This window comes from Elephas maximus, chromosome 16 (assembly GCF_024166365.1).
Source record: "Elephas maximus indicus isolate mEleMax1 chromosome 16, mEleMax1 primary haplotype, whole genome shotgun sequence".
Classification (NCBI taxonomy): Eukaryota; Metazoa; Chordata; class Mammalia; order Proboscidea; family Elephantidae; genus Elephas; species Elephas maximus.
In genome coordinates this window covers 61,773,316-61,793,952 of record NC_064834.1, presented here as the reverse complement: position 1 = coordinate 61,793,952, position 20,637 = coordinate 61,773,316, and the positions used below count along the sequence as shown (strand labels likewise).

General features: G+C 40.1%; 2 protein-coding genes across 4 annotated transcripts in view; one reads left to right on the top strand and one right to left on the bottom strand.

Annotated features, from left to right (window-relative positions):
* Nucleotides 1-6,301, bottom strand: part of SHOC2 (SHOC2 leucine rich repeat scaffold protein) — a 108,360-nt gene extending 102,059 nt beyond the window's left edge. The window contains exon 1 of the mRNA XM_049854638.1: nt 6,213-6,301. The gene's annotated coding sequence lies outside the window, so the exon portion shown is untranslated. The remainder of the gene's footprint in view (nt 1-6,212) is intronic.
* A 337-nt stretch (nt 6,302-6,638) lies between these two features.
* Nucleotides 6,639-20,587, top strand: BBIP1 (BBSome interacting protein 1). Of its 3 annotated transcripts, none has more exons than XM_049855042.1 (5): nt 6,639-6,745; nt 7,742-7,833; nt 7,922-8,005; nt 17,849-17,921; nt 18,994-20,587. In XM_049855042.1, exons 4-5 carry the CDS (start codon nt 17,876-17,878, stop codon nt 19,155-19,157), a joined length of 210 nt encoding a protein of 69 aa, XP_049710999.1. In that variant the 5' UTR covers nt 6,639-6,745; nt 7,742-7,833; nt 7,922-8,005; nt 17,849-17,875; the 3' UTR covers nt 19,158-20,587. The 3 variants fall into 3 exon arrangements, with proteins under 3 accessions (XP_049710999.1, XP_049710997.1, XP_049710998.1); XM_049855040.1 differs by lacking the exon at nt 6,639-6,745 and adding an exon at nt 6,800-7,237; XM_049855041.1 differs by lacking the exon at nt 6,639-6,745 and adding an exon at nt 6,800-7,237 and having other exon boundaries at nt 7,910-8,005.
* Nucleotides 20,588-20,637: the final 50 nt, after the last annotated feature.

Sequence of the window (20,637 nt, the reverse complement as noted above, 5' to 3'; positions counted from 1 at the left end):
ATACTGAGACCCAACTAGGAGCTTAGCCAGGTGAAGAGTGCAGGGTGTGAGAGACAGGCAGATGACACCATGAAGTTTTACTTTCCTAATAAATAACCTCAAGATAAATAAAGCGTAATAACATTAATAAGGTAATTGCTAAAATGTGAAAATTAAAAACTTTTAAATTATAAAAGACTCATACAAAGTATTCTTTCAGGGTCTAATCACTAATCCTATAGTCTGATTTATTTAAAGGAAGAGTGGCACTGTCCAATAAGCATGAAAAGAGGTTTCTTAAAATGTACTAACAAGAGTGAATTTTTGTATAATAAAAACTTACCATGAGTTCTAAGAAAGATCATAAATGTTACTCTTCGATGTGATACATTAAGTGCTGAGAAAAAGACGGGTGAATATCTAAAACTGTATCAATAATCTAGATATGTCTAGACCTAGATATGTCTAGATACACAGTTATAGATCTGTTGTTGTTGGGTTCCATCAAATCAATTCCAATTCGTAGCAACCCCATGTGATAGAGCAGATGTACCATCGTGTCACCATTACATAGAACTTGGATAATGACAGTATGTTTCAAAATCATATTCAAATATCTTTCAATATTTAAGTATCTTTAGATACATACATATAGGAGACCCGGTGGCCCAATGGTTAAGCACTCAGCTGCTAACTGAAAGGCTGGTGGTTCCAATCCACCTAGCGGCTTCGTGGGAGAAAGACTTGGTGATCTGCTCCCATGAAGATTACATCCTAGGAAACCCTATGAGGTAGGTTCTACTCTGTCACTTGGGGTCGCTCTGAGTAGAAATTGACTGGACAGCACCTAACAACAACAGGCTGATATGTTCTTCTACTTAATTCAAATGTTAATGAAAAATATACTGAGGTAAAAGTTTTAATTAATAATTCGGAGCAGACCCTAATATGAATGCAGGCAATGCAGGTCCATAATTCAAGGCCTAAATTAAATTAGGCACAGAATAGCAATCTCAAAAAATAAATTTTGTGTGTGTGCTTTAAGTGCAAGTTTACAAATCAAGTCAAACTCTCATACAAAAATTTATAAACACCTTGCTATATACTCCTAATTGCTCTCCCCCTAATGATACAGCACAGTCCTTCCTTCCACTCTCTCTTTTCATGTCCATTCGGCCAGCTTCTGACCCCTCTACCCTCTCATCTCCCCTTCAGACAGCAGATGCCAACATAGTCTCATGTGTCTACTTGATCCAAAAGCTCGTTCTTCACCAGTATCACTGTCTACCCCATAGCCCAGTCCAATCCCTGTCTGAAGAGTAGGCTTTGGGAATGGTTCCTGTCTTGTGCTAACAGAAGGTCTGGGGACTATGACCTCCGGGGTCATTCTAGTCTCAGTCAGACCATTAAGTCTGGACTTTTTACAAGAATAAAAATAAACGTTTTAATGAAAGCCTAGCATATGACCTAAAATATTATTACTGGACTCCAAATTGCTATCCACTTGCAATTCCCCAAATGGGCTTTAACTTCTCATGCTTCTCATATGCTTTTTCTATCCTCCACCAATCCTACTTATCCTGAAGAGTCAATTCAGGTCCTATCCCCCAGTAAGCATGGCTGGTTATACAAGCAGTCTGAGGTAAGAACTCATCTGAGTGTATACTGTTGCCAAGGTACTTGTAACACAGTGTAACAATTAACTACTGACTTGTCCAGTTCCTGCAACACACTATGAATTTACTGAAAGCAGGAAACATAGTATATTTATTTCTATTTATCCTCAGAGCCTGAACAGGGATGTTCCTCAGTAGAAGTTCTCCCATGTCAGTAATGCGAAACTGTAGTTAATAAGAAACATTTATAGAATGAAATTAAAAAGTTAAACACTATTTGCAAGACTGAAAGCCTTGAAAGCAGGAAAGAGTGTTGTCCAACACAAAGCTGGAAACTAAGAAAGCCCAAATTTAACTGAAGAAATTAACTCCAAGTCCTAGAAATCACCTGCATCCAAACAAGCTATTTCCACTTTACCACCAAGACATTAATAAAAATTTAATCTATTGCCCCCCCAAAATTTTTGAGAATTATCTTTGCCAACTGTGAAATTCCTTAACTACATATGAAGTGCTTAAATTGTGAGTCTTCACAGTGCTATAAACATTAGAAGATAAATATGGCAAAATACTTCATAAAAGTCTTTCAGGTTCATTTCATAAAGGGACCAATTACACCCTTTTTTAAGGTCTCCTGTAATGTTTTAGCTACAAGCAATATGTTCATTCTTTCCAATAAAAGAATCCTTACCTTTGACAGCGTGAACTACTTTTTGCAATCAGTGCCGATATTTAGAGAAGCTGGAACTATATAGTATGTTATATAATTAGTTCTTTTAACTCTTGATAATAGGAACTGCATACTTTCTCCACAAGCCCAAATGGGAAGAGACCTTTGTAATTAAAATATTCTTTTTATGTTAGAGCTATTGCTTTGCTAAATTAAAGATACTGTACTAAATAGTTGGAAACCAGGAAAAAATATCCAAAGAGAATGAACACTACCTTAAAACAATGCAATTATATATTTTGGAACATAAAGCAGTTTTTCAGACTTATACATGTTCCTTTCAACCTGATAAATTGGCAATCATATTTCAGAATAGTCTGTAATACACCAAGTTCAAGCATACCACAGGTCAGCTGTAACTCAGAAATTTTTTAGATTTTAAAAGTCAGTTTAGACAGGAAGGTAAGAAAATAGAATTTTTAAACTACTATATTAACAAAAAATAATTTCAAAAAGATCTGTGGGGCACAACTTTGATGCAGTGTAACAAGCAGTGAAAATTCAGAAGACAGATCAAGCAGTTAAAACAGGGGATGCAAGGATAACAGATGATGGATTTCCATAATTTAATCTATGAAAGATTTTGCCTTACATTATGAGCCCTGACTGTGAAGTGGTTAAGAGTTCGGCTGCTAACCAAAAGTCAGCAGTTCGAATCCACCTGCTGCTCTTTGAAAACCTTATGGGGCAGTTCTAAGTTCTACTCTGTCCTACAGAGTCACTATGAGTCAGAACCGACTCAAGACAACGGGTTTGGTTTTTGGTTTAATGTATAATATATAATGCATAAAGTATAGTAAGTTTAATAATAAGCGAAAGTATCAGCCAGTTTAACATTTGCAGCACTCATTTGTCATGTATCACATAAAAGTAATATACCACTCTAGTGCTAAATCAGTCAATTTCTATAATAAAATATTAACCAATTCCCTGCCAGTCTTATTAGGAAAGTCAAAGTGTTTATTTTATATCTAAATTTCCTCTCCAAATTAATATTTTATAAACTAGCCCACCAAGGCCAAGCCTCAGAACTCAATGAAAGGTTTGTGGGTCAATTTTTTATTTTTGTCATTTTGTTTTATTGCTTATAAGCACAGATTTTATGCCTTTTCATACATAAAGGATACATGAACGATTTAGTAAACTGTATTTTAAAGATATATTCTTTCATTTAATCTTCATACTCCAAAAATATTCATCTGTATATCTGCATATATAGGTTATAATTTTTCAGTCGAATATACAACAGATCCTTTTTACCTTTAAATACCTTCTTAATAAAAACAATCTGAAAGTTATTTAAACAGTTTAAAGAACACAATTGTTCCAGAAATATTAGACAACAAATATTAATAATCTAGCTTATTTTGAAAACAAATATTACTGCAATTTAACTGTCAAGATAACAAAGAATTTCAACTTTATTCACCTTTGTCACAATCCATATCAATAAGTCAAGGCAAAAAAAAATAAATAATAATACAGCAGCAATTATTCAGAAACCAGCTTTGGGAGTCTTCCACATAGCCGAAACTGAACCCAGGGCCGTCGAGTCAATTCCAACTCATAGCGACCCTATATAGAGTTCCAATTTATAGCTCTCTGAATATGGGAGGAAAAAACATCATTCTGCCCTGTCCCAAGTCACTGAAGAAACAGTAATATTTAAAAAGCATAGTTTTGGCAAATATAACAAAGAATTTATACTTTTGGTGTTCCTTTTGAAACTTGAAATGACTTATAGTTCACTAGTTGTTGTATGATCCTTACTCGCTACTAAAAAAAAAAAAAAAAACCATTGCCATCAAGTTGATTCTGACTCATAGTGACCCTATCCATGTGATCCTTTGCTTGCTATAATTACCAAAACACAGCTCTGACCAACTTTCTGAATATGATCATTAAAAAAAAAGGGTCCAACTACAAGCTATTAAGATATCTCTTAACATAAATCTTTAATCCATACCAACATATAACAAAAAAAAATTTTTTTAACTTGAAAATTGTATTAACAACGAGAGCAGGAAGCCAATGCCAACCTGAGTAGTTGTTCTTCAAAAACTGAACAAGTAAACTTGGGAAAGTGTAGTAACCTTAGAGACAGGACAGGTCCATAACTGGAAACTGGCATTTCAACAAAGGCAGTTTTATCTGTTAGCTTTAGATTACATGTAAGCCATTTGAAAGTTAACAAACCTTGGATAAAGCCTTTATTATTTTTTTTATGGTGTATTTTTCAAATACACATGCATAAATAAAAGTACTTTACAGTGTACCTTATGTCCAAACACATTATTTAAAACGTTTACCACATGCATGGAGAATGATCAAAAACACTTTATTCCTAAAAATTCTTGTCAATAACACATTGAAAAAAATCAATGCTTCATAAATTCAAATTATAAACATGGGCTTAATGAATGTTGTGAATTGTATCCAATAGCTAAATGTCTTCAGATGCATAGTAACAGTTATAAAGGCCATGAAAGGTGATTAGTACACTCATAAATTCAGGTTTTTAAAATTAAGACTATTTTTCAGCATTAATGCCACATTTAGGCACACACACACACAAAAAAAAACAGTTACACAAGTGTACCCTAGGATTCTGAAAATAAATAGGTAAATAAGTCTTTGATACAGAATCTCTGAGTTGATACTAGAAGCTCCTGACATTTATGAAGGAGTGTACAAAATAACACAGGTGTCAGCTTAGCTACTGACTATTGGTAGTTACCATGCCGGAGGCAAATACTATACAGTCCTCAACTGCAACCTAATTTCTCTTCAGCATCTCCAGAGACTTTGAAAACATTTCTATGGGTAGGTTGCAAAACAGTGCTTCCTCTTTTATTCTCATCACCCCCATTATGATACAAAGCAACAGACAAGAAAATCAGATCCCTGACTGTAAAGGCCGAAAGCGTAAAACCACAAAAAAGCATCTTTCCAACTCCCGAATCGGTATTCATTCCACCTGTTTATAAAGTCATACTTCCACAATAACACAAACCCTCTGTGGATTAAAGAAGAAGAAGCCAATTAATGGTTTGGAGTCATTCTTCTACCTAGGCATTGGGCGGGGAGGGGGATGGTACAAAACAATGGATACTGAGGGGCTGGGGGGGGAAACCGTTTTGCCCTGAAGCCTCCAGCGTTAAGAGCTCGGGGGCGGGGAAGGGGGAGAGTTAGAGTACTTTTCCTCTATCCCTAAAAGCCACCGCGGAGAGGTTGCCATCAGGCATGTTCAAGGAGGCGATCTGGGATGGTTACAACTCGCTTCACCAAGCAACACGCCCAAGGCCGATTTACCACTCCTCACCGTAGGGTCTTCAGGGAGAGCAGACACAAGAAGTGTGGTGGGCTCGGAGGGGGGAGGGGGGAGAGAGACGATGGAAGACCCCGCCCGGATCGCTACGGCTGGCCTGGGCCCCTCCGGCGAGTTACACGCCCTCTGGACGCCTACGGGCGCCCGGGAGCCTGGGCCCGGGCCGCGGAAGCGGAGTGAACAGGACCGTTCGCGGCGCCCCCGGCCCGCGCCCCCGCGCCCTGGCACTGTCCCGGCCGCCAGCCGCCACCGCAGGCCCAGCCCGGGTCGCTGTCATGGGCGGCCCGCTTACTCTCGGCGCAGGGCTGCGAGGCACGCACGAGAGCAGGATCCGAAGCCCCAGCCCTCCCGGCGACAGCACCCAGGAAAGCGGCGGCGGCGGCGGCGCCTCCCAGGGCCCCAGCCCCTGGGCCTCGCCCCAGCCCCGCCGGCTCGCGCCTGTCAGGGTGCGCGGGGCCTCCCCCTACCGACAGCTAGACCGACCGCCCGACGGGCAGGAAGGAAAGCAGGAAGAGCCGACCAACAGCCTCCCTCTCGCCCTATCCCGGCCCCTGGTTACCGTCAGGAGCCCGGACTCCGCCATCCTCTTCTCTCGCCCTCCTTCCTCCTCCTCCTCAGAAGCGACGCTGCCGAACCGCCGCCCCCCGCCCACCCCTCCCCCACTCGCCCCGCCCCGCCCCGCCCCGCCCCTCGATATACTCTCCCTCCAACCGCCCCGCCCTACCCCTCCGGCGCTGGCTCGTCACTCGCTGAGGAAGAAAAATAGGCGGAGCCAGGACGAGAGACGCTGCCCAATCAGAGGGACGCATTGCCGCCACCTTCCTTCACTCCGCCCTTTTCCTTTCCTCTGCTCTTCTACGCCCTGTCTCCCGCCCACTGGGCGCCGCTGGCTAGCTAAGCCACAGAGTAAGCCTCCGGCAGGGTAGAGTGACAACTCCCGACCGGAAGTTACTGTTGAAGTTAGGGCAGCCATAACCGATCATGGCAAGGGCGTTTTATAACTTCCTGTCTCAAATGTGACGTAATTTTTCCTTCACCCAAAATCTCAGTTGCCCCGGGCAACAGACGAGCCTTCTGGGAAAGGATGCATCCGTAAGTAGGCCTAAAGGACCACTGGTGACCTGACATCCTGTTTTAGACAAATTGAGTAATTAGGACTACACCTGCCCTGGAAGGGGGATCAAGAGGGAGCAGGTTTCTTGGTTTTTATATTGGCGGAGATATCTGGTCACTCACCTAGGTGTACAACAGTCTAAAGCCAAACCCATTACCGTCAATTCTGACTCATAAGTGACCCTATAGGACAAAGTAGAACTACCCTATACGGTTTCCAAGGAGCGTCTGGTGGATTCCAACTGCCGGCTTTTTGGTTAGCAGCTGTAGCTCTTAACCACTACGCCACCAGGGTTTCCGTACAAGAGTTTAGGGCCCAGAAAAGCCCCGTCCTGCCCGGAAGTAGCATTTGGCACTTCCGAATGGAGCCTTAGCTGAAGGTAGTCGGAATCGACTGGACAGCAGCGGGTTTGGTTTTTGGGTTCCCCACCCTCAGGGGGTTCCGATTCTTTACACGGAATACTAAGTGAGGTGAGTGTCTCCTGGCCTTGGCCCGTGGGGCAGGCCCAAGCCGGATAGTCCCTGGGAGATTGAGGGCCGAGAAGGCGATCGAGACTCAGGGCCGCTTCCGCTGGAAGGTTTTCTTTCCAGGCTGTCCGACGGCAGCCCTCTTTCCCTTTGCCCTTCCGAGACTCCTATGGGGCGAAGCCGCTCGACCGGCCGACCAACCCCGCCGGAGCCAGCCGGACCGGGGCGGGTCCAGGAGCTGCCTGGGCTAGGGCTGCGGGGCGGAGCGCTAAACCCCGGCAAGATGGAGCTCCTGAACACGCCCCCACGTGTTCTTCCTAAATGTACCTTTACCCACAGACCTTTGGAGGATGGAGAATTTGGAAACTTGAGGAAATCGTTTTCTGCCCCTAGCAATAAAAGAAAAAGATGGTCCCTACCACCGCAGCAAGACCTCTAAGTTCTATTTCCCTGCCGCCTGTATTTACATTCTGAATTTACTTCCCTTTACTTGTCCCTCCTCCCTAGGAGTTCTGTAAGCATTAACTGCAGTTCTGGATAACGGTGTACGGTCCTAATCCTGCATGTCTACGGTTTTTAACAACTGCCCCTTAATGCTTGTGAGTATTTATATATATATATGTAATTTCTTTTATATGGCTCTTTACAGTAGTTGTCAAACATTATCTCATGTAGTTCCTTCTGCAGGCTCGTGTCAAGAACTGTCAGTCATCTTGGTAATACTGGATTGGATGCCTAAAGCTGCAGGAAAAAGACCAGAAGAACTTTAAGGTAAATTGAAAATTGTTTATTACCAGCCAGTCAACAACGACGATGCAAATCTACCTTTTCTGCTTAATTTCTTTTGTACTCATGCTCCAGCCAAATGAACTACTCTTGTTTCCTCCGAAGTTAATCACTGAAGTCTGTTGTAGTTCCAGCTTTTTTGATTCTGTGTTCATGTCCTAGTTATCCTTGGAGATATGTTTCCAGTAAGAAGTAATTTCCTCTGAGCTTACTTTTTGTACCTTTTTTTTAATCACAATCACAATTTTATTATAGAACAGCTAATTAAGTTCTTAGCTTCACTAGTATTTTTACTCCTGAATAGAATGGTTTGTATCAGATTCATCTGCCTACCATTTCACCCTACATGTGATATTATTTTGGTAAATACTGAAACACTGAATATATTGGGTATCACCGAATGCCCCGGACACTGCCAGCCAAGTTTTATGGAGCTTCAGTTTACCATTGTCCTTGATACACAACCTTTTCCTAGACTTCCCCTCTGAAGTTTTTCTAACATGATTTTTCCCCAAATTTTTTATTATGAAAATGTTCACACATAAAAAAGTTGAAAGAACACAATGAGCAGGCATACAGGTTTGACCTAGAGGGAATAGTTAACATTTTGCTGTATTTAGTTTATCCCTCTCCCACAAACACTTTTTCATTGTTGTTGAACCATTTAGAAATAGCTTGCAGATGCCTATTGTTAGGTACACTCCCTAAGATTTCTAAACATGTTTCTAAATTTGTTTCTGACAAATTTCCTAAGAATTATGAAGTCCTATAAAACACATCATTAGCACAAGTAAGCAATTTAAGGAAATCAATAATTTAGTAATAATTAAAATCCAGTCCATGTACAAAATTTCCCAACTGACCCAAGAATATCTTTTATACTCCACCCCATCCCCCCAAATCAGGATCCAGTCAAGGTTTACACATTGTATTTGGACATTATAACTCTTTAGCCTTAATGTAGAATGGTTCCCCAATCTTTTCTTTTTCCTCGTGACATTGGCATTTTGAAGAATTCAGGTCAGGGATCTTTTTAAATGTCCCATGCTCTGGATTTGATTGTTTCTTCATGATGTCCTTTTTTCTTATTTCTTAGAAATCAGAAGTAGATCTGGAAGCTCGATTAGATTCAGTTTAATATTTTTGGCAAGGATATTTGACAGTATTCATACTTTTCCAGTCCTATTTAAGCTTTCTCAAATGCAGCTACATGTAATCATGCTATGAGTTACTAGTTAAATTCATGCCACTTCTCAACACACATATCTCTCTATGGTGTCCTACAAAGAAGAGTTCAGCGTTTATTCCTCCTGGGATGGCAGCATAGACTGCCTGCCTTTAATAAAGTCTTGCTGTTACTTTGCCTATACTTGGAGCTGATGCAGTGTAATCTGACTCAAAGTGTACTGATGTCAACTTAGTTTCATGAGTTTCAACTGCTTGCAGCCTGCAGACTGTTGTTGAAAGATGTTTGGACCCTGTAATTCAAAAACAGATGAATGTTGATGTTATCAAAGCAGATACCGAGGCAACTACTGGCCATCTGGCCACATTCCAATTTAGGCAATGTTGTTTTATCCCTGAAATTCTCTGGCAAGTCTTAATTTGTCCTGGTGTTTTTGTGATAACTTTTTGATAGCATAAAGCAGAGCCTATTAAAAATTGCAAAATCAAGATTATACTTAACATTTATTATATTAGGAACAACAGTCCCTGCTCAATGGATAGAGAGGTGTGTGGGGAATTTACTTCAGAATCACAAGAAGGAAAACTCCCAAGAGTACGAACCTCAAGTACTCCTATCTTAGACTTATATTTGGTTATGAAAGATAAGTGAAAGGGAAAAAAATACACTTAAGAGAACAGAAGAAAATGCTCGGGGAGGGGTGCAAAATATTGCAAGTTAAGTAATGCAAAGCATCAGACGCTTTTATAGAAAGAAGCTTGCTCATGTGGGACTATGAAACAAATTTGACTGCGGATTCAAGTAAGGCAAAATAATGTACCAATTAAGACCAAAGGATTTGGAATCAGATCTGGTTTTCAAGAACCAGGCTACTCACTAGCTTTGTAACCTCGGACAGTTTACTCATCCCCTCTATTCATCATCTATTAAATGGAGCTATGAAACCTCTTAAGAGTGTTGAATAAGAATGAATTCAAATATATGTAATGTGCGTTAGCTAACAACAACATTGGGGCATACCAGAACCAACGGCATCATCCAGATTCACCCAAGAACAGTTCCTGTTCTTAAGCCTAGGCAAATTTCAGAGGCTGGACACTGCGAATTTTATTTATATGAGTCTGAATTAAGTAGCCAAATTGGATGTTGCAACATTTCTCTACCAGCAGATGCCAGATAGCAAAATAGAATAGAATCTCCTATGGTTTCCAACTGTATGACGTATGATGTTGCATGTCATCCCCAGATGAACATTAGCAATCCAAATTAAGCACTCTGCTAGCATGAGGGCAGTTGCCTAAGAATGAATATTTCTACTTTGTGTCTGCTCAATAACACTTTCTTACTGGGCTCTCCTTCTCATCTTTTTCTCATGTTAGTTTACACTCAGAAGCCTAATGCTTTTGAAAATTCATGTATCAGTTAACCACAAGTCTTGGATAAGACAGAAGCTAACATTTTGTATCATTGTTCTTACTATTTCTCCCACCCTACCCCACCTCTGCACGAGATGGGTTGATCTTACTTAAAATGAATTAGCTTAATAAATATTCACAAAAGAAAAATATCCCTTAACATCCTTTATGTAAACGGAATTGCTCCTGGTGTTTCCAATTCCCAGAAATTGTAATGTTCATTAATGATAAGACCATTGGACATACGAAGTTGCAAAGTTAAGTGTCTGTAGCACCAGAGAGTTAAAGCAAAGGGAAACAATAGGCAGTAGTGGAGACTGGAGAACTCCAGAGCACATGCTCATTGAAATGGGACAACACTTACCAGCCCTCATCAAACTTTGCCATGTGGAATGTGGGCCTAGCGTTGCCAGACTTGTCAGGAAGAGCTGCAATTTTGATTTTATGTGAAATCTCCTGATTTTTATACATTAGTTCAAATACTTTTTAAAAATCTAGCAAGCCACATTAGAGAAATGCAGATCAAAACTACAATGAGATTTCATCTCACTCCAACAAGGCTGGCATTAATCCAAAAAACACAAAATAATAAATGTTGGAGAGGCTGTGGAGAGATTGGAACACTTCTACACTGCTGGTGGGAATGTCAAATGGTACAACCACCTTGGAAATTGATTTGGCGCTTCCTTAAAAAGTTAGAAATAGAACTACTATATGATCGATCCAGCAATCCCACTCCTTGGATTATATCCTGGAGAAATAAGAGCCTTTACACAAATGGATATATGCACACCCATGTTTATTGCAGCACTGTTTACAATAGCAAAAACATGGAAGCAACCAAGTTGCCCATCAACTGATGAATGGATAAATAAATTATGGTATATTCACACAATGGAATACTACGCATCCATAAAGAACAGTGAGGAATCTGTGAAACATTTCATAACATGGAGGAACCTGGAAGTCATTATGCTGAGTGAAATTAGTCAGTTGCAAAAGGACAAATATTGTATAAGACCACTATTACAAGAACTCGAGAAATAGTTTCAACTGAGAGGAAAACATTCTTTTGTGGTTACGAGAGGGGGGAGGAAGGGAGGGAGGGAGGGTGGGAGAGGGGTATTCACTAATTAGATAGTAGATATGAACTACTTCAGGTGAAGGGAAAAGACAGCACACAATACACGGGAGGTCAGCACAATTGGACTAAACCAAAAGCAAAGAAGTTTCCTGAATAAACCAAATGCTTCGAAGGCCAGCATAGCAGGGGCAGGGCTCTGGGGACCATGGTTTCAGGGGACATCTAAGTCCATTGGCATAATAAAATCTATTAAGAAAACATCCTGCATCCCACTTTGAAGAGTGGCGTCTGGGGTTTTAAACACTAGCAAGCAGCCATCTATGATGCATCAATTGGTCTCAACCCACCTGGATCAAAGGAAAACTAAGAACACCAAGGACACAAGGTGATTACGAGCCCAAGAGACAGAAAGGGCCACATGAACCAGCGACTACATCATCCTAAGACCAGAAGAACTAGATGGTGCCCGGCCACAACCGATGACTGCCCTGACAGGGAACACAACAGAGAACCCCTGAGGGAGCAGGAGAACAGTGGGATGCAGACCCCAAATTCTCATAAGACCAGAATCAATGGTCTGACTGAGACTGAAAGGACCCCAGTGGTCATGGCCCCCAGACCTTCTGTTGCCCCAGGACAGGAACCATTCCCAAAGCCAGCTCTTGAGACATGGATTGGACTGGACAATGGGTTGGAGAGGGATGCTGGTGAGGAGTGAACTTCTTGGATCAGGTGGACACTTGAGACTATGTTGGCATGTCCTCCTGTCTGGAGGGGAGATGAGAGGGTGGGGGGGGTTAGAAGCTGGTGAAAAGGACACGAAAAGAGAGAGTGGAGGGAGAGAGCAGGCTGTCTCATTAGGGGGAGAGTAATTGGGAGTGTGTAGCAAGGTGTATGTGGGTTTTTGTGTGAGAGACTGACTTGATTTGTAAACTTTCACTTAAAGCACAATAAAAATTATTTAAAAAAAAAATCTAGCAATCGAAACAAAACACATACGACTGGATAGGACCAAGGACCACCAGTTTATGACCTCAGCGTTTCTTTATGAAAGGATGATTATACTTTGGTTGAGAATCAAAGTGCTTTCAAAATGTTTTTGCTATATTTCAGGTGTATTTACTTTTCTAGGTTAGGCAACAGGTCACTTGTCACCTCCATCAAAAATTCAAAACAGATTCTTATGTGCACCAAGCTTCCATTCTGTTTCCTTGATTATGATTTGAAAGGTTTTTACTCTTTGCTGTGCACTTAAAATCTTTTGCACATTTTCTCAACTTTGAATGATATTATTAAAGGGGTTTGCTTTATTACCATATTTTTAAATACATATTTAAGAACACAATTTGCAGTCTTATAGGTACCATGATGTTTGTGAGGATTCAAAGGACTTTTAAAGTTGGAAGTTACCTTAGTGGTAATATAGAACAAATCCTTTATCATAGGATGGAATAATAAATGTCATGCTGTATATCTGAGCACCTCTACACCCTTTTTTTACTTGAACCCTACAACCCAGGACAGATACTAAACCTGTTTTTTATGGGAAAACTGAAGTTTTGATTGGCTAAGAAATGCATTCGAAGTCACAGTTAATTAGTACAGTAGAGCCAGAGTATAACCCTGTACCCCAGTTAAAGTATAAGCCTGAAATAGATGAGAAAAAAAAGACTCTTCAAGTCATCTTAATAAATGTTACATTCAGAAGGAATGTAACCTTTCCTTATTTCACAATTAGTTATTTGAAAATGCTGAATGTATTTTCCTTAATACTTGCTTATTAGATGTGCCATATTGAAAACGGCATTGCCGTAGGAGTACAAAGTGTGTTTAAGGACTACTAGTCCCATAAAAACACTTTTTAATTCCTGTGCTGAAAAGGGAGAGCTTCGTTGCTGCTGTTGTTGTTTTGTTTTAGGTGAAAGTTTATAGCACAAATTAGTTTTTCATTCAAAAATTTTATACACAAATTGATTTGTGACATTAGTTGCAATCTCTGCAATGTGTCACTCTCTCCCTTTCCCTTTCCATTCTGGGTTCTCAGTGCCCATTATCCAGTTTTCCTGTCCTTCCTGTCTTCTCCTCTGTGCTTTTGGGCAGGTGTTGCCCGTTTGGTCTCATATACCTGATTGAACTAAGAAGCATGTTCCTCACATGCATAACTGTTTGTTTTATAGGCCTGGCTAATCTTTGGCTAAAAGGTGGGTTTTGGGAGTGGCTTCAGTTCTGAGTCAGAACGGTGTCTGGGGGCCATAATCCGGGGGTTCTTCCAGTCACTGTCAGACCAGTAAGTCTAGTCTTTTTTTGTGAATTTGAATTTTGTTTTACATTTTCTCCTGCTCTGCCTGGGACCCTCTATTGTGATCCCTGTCAGAGTGGTAGCCAGGCAGCATCTAGTTTTTCTGGGTTTAGGCTGGTGGAGGTTGTGGTTCGTGTGGTCCATTAGCCCTTGAGCTCATATTTCCCTTGTGTTTTTCATTTCTCATAAAAACATGTTTAAGGATCCCAGGATCAAATAAGTTTAGGAAGGAATACATATTCAGTTGTCCTGCTGGAGAGCCATCACACATATTAGCATATTAAATTTTCTAAAAAGTCCTGCAGTTTAAAAAAAAAAAAAAAAAGTTTAACTTTTCCATCCCTGGGCTTTTAAATTTATTAGGCCACAGAATCTTACCAGAAAATCAATTAACATCCCAAAGAACATAATTTTGTAATTTATTATGTAGATTAGCAATCTTCAAACCAGGGTTTGTGTGTCCTGGAAGATGCCTAAAGACATTCAGAGGGTATGCAGGCAAGCATGGTTAAGAGAAATCCGTTTCCAGATCCTAAACTTCCACAGGTAATCTCTGCTAATACTGAATTTTCTGAGAAAATGGCCCTTGTGGATAAGGCATCATGCTGATTCTCATTTCCCATATCCCCTTTCATAATCACAGACTTCACCTAGGAAAGGCACTTCTCTCACCCACGTAGACTCTTACTGTGATGAAATGCACCTGGAGGTAAAAATCTCTAGGTACCAAACCAAGAGACAAAAGAAAACATTGGTAACTATGAGGAGAAAGACCAAAGACCTCACCAATTATTAGGTTAATAGTGCTTTTGCAAATTAGGAGGCAGTTCAAGTTTCTGCTTTCAACAAAAATGAAAGAAGACCTAATAGTCTTTATCATTTAAAATTATTTTCTGATGATAGATCACTACATGATTTTTAACATAACTTCACAAGTTCAGAGATTGAACAAAACTTCCCGTTCCCATCTCAAACCAAACAACCAAACCCATTGCCGTTGATTCTGACTCATAAAAAACATTGCCATCAAGTTGATTCTGACTCATAGTGACCCTACAGGGCAGAATGGAACTGTCCCATAGTGTTTCCAAGGATGTAATCTTTATGGAAGCAGGCTGCTACGTCTTTCTCCTGTGGAGCTTTGGTGGGTTCGAACCGCCAGGCTTTCTGTTAGCACCCAAATGCTTAACCACTGCTCCACCAGGGCTCCTTATCTCAGTGCTTCCATCTGTAAAAATGAAAAATAGAACTATAACAGTAAGTAATTTTCCCACAGCAAGTGTATGATATACATGAATTTCAGCCATTTTATGTTTCTCCTTTGGCCCATCCGTCCCTGTTATTCCATACATCTCACCTGACCAATAAGAAAGTACTCTCAGGAGTAGCCACTACTCTGTAGAGCACATTACATCAGACAAAACACCCTTCTCTGGCAATTAACAGGCCACCTGGGAGAAGGAAGTAAATGCCCCTTCCCACTCTGGGCTCCCAGGGCAGTTGGTTATGAAGACAGTGTAGCCCTGCCAGTACCGGCCATCCAACCATCACCTTGCTTATTTTAGCCCTTCCCTTCCTGTTTCTCTCCTGCCAATGCCTAAGGGGGCCTAGGAACAAGAACCAACCCAAGGAAAGCAGACAATCCACCCAGGCAAGGGACACCACAGATCTCCCTCAACTCACTGCTTACCAGGCCTTTGGCTCACACCCTATCCAGTAACAATGGCAGCTTAGTCAAAACAGAGAACTGAGGTTTGGTAGAGCAGCAAGTTTCATTGTTTTTCTCAGGCCGCATTTTGGGTGTGAAAGAGGTATAGATAGAAAGCAAAGAATAGCGATTGAATTCTAAGTAGCTGAAGTTCCTTACTCTATAAAATAAAAAAAAAAAATAGTTAAGATTTAATTATTTGTTCACTATTGTAACATTTTGGTGATACATATAAAAATTCTCAGGTAGTGTGTATTTCCTTCACATTTATCAGCATCTGTAAAGTCTGTCCTCCCTTTCAGTGGTATTTGCTAGATTTGCACTAAATAAGGGCCGAGTATTTTCATTGCGATGACTTTAATGGAGAGGCTTGTTAGCAGCCATCAAATCAACTCCCCAAACACAACAGAATTGGACCGTTTTGATACATAGGGTTTTCACTGGCTTATTTTTCAGAAGTAGATCGCCAGGTCTTTCTTCCTAGTGCCTTAGTCTGGAAGCTCCATTAAAGCCCGTTAAGCATCATAGCAACACTCAAGCCTCCACTGACAGATGGGTGGTGGCTATGCTTAAGGTGCATTGGCCAGAAATCAAACTTGGTTTCCCACATGGAAGGTGAGAGTTCTACTGAACCACCACTGCCCCCAGTGGAGAGAGTAGGTGTTGTTTAATACAGCTAAATGCAAGGCTAATCAGCCTGCAGTGTTAGTAGCCTTCAGGGTAACTTGGGGGCGGGAGGGAGAAAAAGGCAATGATCACTAGGTATCACTGGCAAGCCTAAGTAACACGAAGGAAAAATGGAGGAGGAGGAGGAGCTGTGCATTCTAAGGAAATCACAAGCAGCATTTACCTCAGATTCCATTTATAAAGAGTTGCTTTATTCCTGGTGCATTACCTACTTCATCTTCACTCCCTGGTAGAGCAGAGTAGGGTCAAAGTTTGATGACAAACTTCTGGAAAGTGGATAGAGGTTCCTCAGGAACTTATTTGGGGTAGACTTCCCAGAATAGAAGTTGAACAAAAGAGAGGGGAAGCAGCTTGGTGGATGGAAAGTGGGAAGCTTTCATTAGGAATGTCAAAGTAGCAGTGGAGTGGGAATAACTAAAACCAGATACAGCCTCACTTGATTGTAACTAATTCACAGTGGGCGGTAGACAGGCATCAAACCAGCATCACCACTTTATAAATATTCCTTCTGTGGTGGTGATGTTATGAAAGAGGCATGGTGAGCTTGCATCAGTATGGTGAAATATCACAAAATGGGTGGGGCTGTTCGGAGGAACATGTGTTTGGAGAGGGATCATGTTACAAATTACAGTCCAGCACGCCTTAAAACATATAGCAGTAATCTGGGTTGTAACATTTGGCACAAACATCATTGGCCAAAGATGGCATCTATGGGATATTCATAAAATTCTTTTTTGATGGTATATGCTGGCACTTTGGCATATAGTATCTCTGTAATTAGAGAAAAATAGTAAGCTGAAAGCATACCTCCTTTCAGTGCAAGGGCCAACTCTACCCATTTGTGTTACCTCCTTACAAATTGCAGCTGTGTAGCCCTAAGTGATCCTTTGGATGCTTTTTGTCGTTATAACAAGGAGATTAAAAGTAGACACCAGCTGTTAGCTGTTGAGAGAAGTGGGACTGTTAGGGAATGTTTGTGTACTACCATCTCCTTTCTCTGACTGCTTCACCCCCTCTCCCAAATGCTGGTCACATTCTTTACATCATCCGTCGTCATCCAGGGGAGGTGGTAACAGTAAACCGAGATGGCTGCACATAGGTGCCTTTTTCCTCAGCTGGTGTTTGTTTGGAAAGTATCTTTTCCTAAAGTGAAGTCCTAAAATTTTTTCATTAAAAGGGGAAAAGTTTTACAACACCCAGCCTCCTGATCACCACCACCACTGATTAATGAAAGTTGACAAGGGGCTCCAGATGATTGCATAAACTGTCTCAACCTTGTTTCGTTGAAAAGAACCATGGGAAATTAATTAGTGAGAAAATTACACAAGGATAGGGTAGTTCATTTTCTACAGGAATTTGATTTTACTTCTTAAGCTACAATTAAAATGGCATAGACAATATACTTTGGGAGTTTATTCTTGGATATTAATGATTGATTTTTCATTAAAGGAAAAAACTTACACCAACAATTAAAATATGGCGGAAGTGAAGTCAATGTTCCGGGAAGTTCTTCCAAAACAAGGTATTTACATCACAAATACTTAGGTCATGGAATATCGTAGGAACTGACAAAGTGCTGGGCAGTGTCACACAGTAAGCTTAATAATAGCTAAACATCTGTTAGCTTTATATTTTGTGTTCTGTATGCTTCATTTACTGTGTACTTTTTACTATACTTTCATGAGTATGTTGTAAATTATGGAGACTCCATCGTTTCTTCGGGTTGGGTTTTTAATACTGTTACACTCAAAACTGAAGATTACAATATCAAATTATCAAAGTACTTAATGGGATTCACCATATTAAATAAGGTCTGAAAGTAGGGGGGAAGAAACCTAAATTACGCAACAGTAAGAAAAGCTGAAGGTTTAAGTCATTCAGTAGTTTCAATATTAATGTTAATACCATGCTTTGCTGTATTTTTGTATACAATGTACTTCTCCCAAATCTTATTTCAAATTAGACATTTGACACAGTAAGCTGTATGACTCGTGTTAGCTTAGAAACTTGGATGAAGAGAAAAAAACATCAAACCCATTGCCATTGAGTTGACTCAGACTCACGGCAACCCCACGTTACACAGTAGAACTACTCCATGGCATTTTGTGGCTGTAATCTTAACGGCACATCGCCAGGCCTTTCTTTAGTAGTACCACTGGGTGACCTTGAACCATCAACCTTTAGGTTAGTAGTCACCACCTAGGGACCTGTCTTGGGTAGGAAGTCCAAAATGTGTTCTCCTCAACACCCCCGCAGGATCAAGAAATTGTCATTGCCCAAGGGGTCACTATGTTGACCCTCAACAAGATGGACTGACACAGTGGCTCCAACAATGAGCCCAAACGTAACGATTGAGAGGATGGCACAAGACCAGGCAGTGTTTTGTTCTGTTGTACATAGTAGGGTCACTGAGTCAGAACTGACTCAATGGCACCTAACAAGAACATGATGTTTCTGGCCCCACAACTAAACTCAGTCTAAAAACGAGATTTTCATTAACAATGGATAATGTTTTTAGATGTTCATTCTAGCTGCAAATTCAAACCACTGGGTTCTTACTTGATGAAGTAATTCTTATTTTCTGTTAAACTTAGGGCAGCTGTCTGTAGAAGATGTAACCACAATGGTGCTATGTAAGCCCAAACTTTTACCCTTAAAATCTCTGACTCTGGAAAAACTGGAGAAGATGCGGCAAGCAGCACAGGATACAATTCGTGAACAAGAAATGGCAGAAAAGAAACAGCAAATAACTCACTGAATGATGATTTAGCACTTCCACAAACATCCTACCTACTCTTGAGTAATAACCAGAAAATAATGTACATGTTGAAAGTAATACTTGTTAATAAAACTAACAGTACTCATATAAATACTACAAAAATATACCAAGATTGAAGAAACCTACATTGTGAATTTAAACATGCTGGTTTCCACCAAACACAAGCAATCAAAATACTTTTAGCCAACTTTTGTGGCCTTTTACCCAAGTCAAGTTTTTGGAATTGCGTATTATTATTGTTCAGCATTTCTACTGCCATGAGTATTACAGATAACATTCTCAGGCACAGGTCACTGAATGTATCTTCTGTATACAGGGAATCTTTACATGTCCACTAAAAACCTGCATTTGAATATACACTCCAGTCCTGTATAATGTGAAGGTTCATGCTCGGCTTTTACACCACCTAATACATAAAGTGTGTGTGTATGTACGTACTTATATATTTTTTTTGTTTTTCACCAATTTTATGTTTAAAGCTATCTTGCCTGACCAACTGATCCAACCAGTCATGACAAAACTGTTACTTAAAATAAATTTGATGTTTTCAAAAACCCTCACCTATATGGTCACCTAAATTTTTAATTGTACTAATTTTCAAAACTTAAGAAATTACATGGCTACCTTTATCGTCACGGTTTCAAACAATTAAAAACCTGAAAATGTTTATTACAATTATCTACATAAGCCAAAGTAATACGGACTTCAAAGAGCTCAAGAGGTAAATCTGAAGGTTAAACTTGGAGTTTTAGTTCTAAAAGACTGCACCTAAGCCTATAATAGAAATATTCCTAAGAATACCTTTGTAAAAAATTCTGACTATAGCTCTAGGTAGGTTTGCTGCAGTCAGTAGGCAATTTAAAAAAACACTGACTTGAGACCTTGCTGAGTAATTAGGTTCTGCAAAAGAAGGGATGTTATTCTTTAGATAACAGTTATTTATTGGCAGCTAGTATTTTCTTAGACATTGGTAAATGTAAAAATGAGTCTTTGAAGAATAAATTTTTATAGCACTAATGTTATTCCATAATAGAATTTAAGAATGATGAAAGGTATTATACAAATTTTATTAACTTCATTCCTCTCTAGATAAGATCCGTAAACACGAGGAAGTATGTGTGCATGCATTTTTCCCCAGCGTAATATTAAAAAGACCTATTTACTACTGTGGAGCCGTGGTGGTGTAGTGGTTAAGAACTATGGCTGCAAACCAAAAGGATGGCAGTTCAAATCTACCAGGCACTCCTTGGAAACCCTTTAGGGTTATTCTACTCTGTCCTATAGGGTCGCTATGAATTGGCATCAACTCAACAGCAACGGGTTTGATTTGGGTTATTTACTATTGTACTCTTGATTTAAATGCTGGCAAGGAACAAAACAAAAAAAAATTCAAATGTGCTTCCTTCTATGATTTAAAATTTGCTGTGTGAAGTAAAAGTTAAGAAGTATTTTTTTAAAG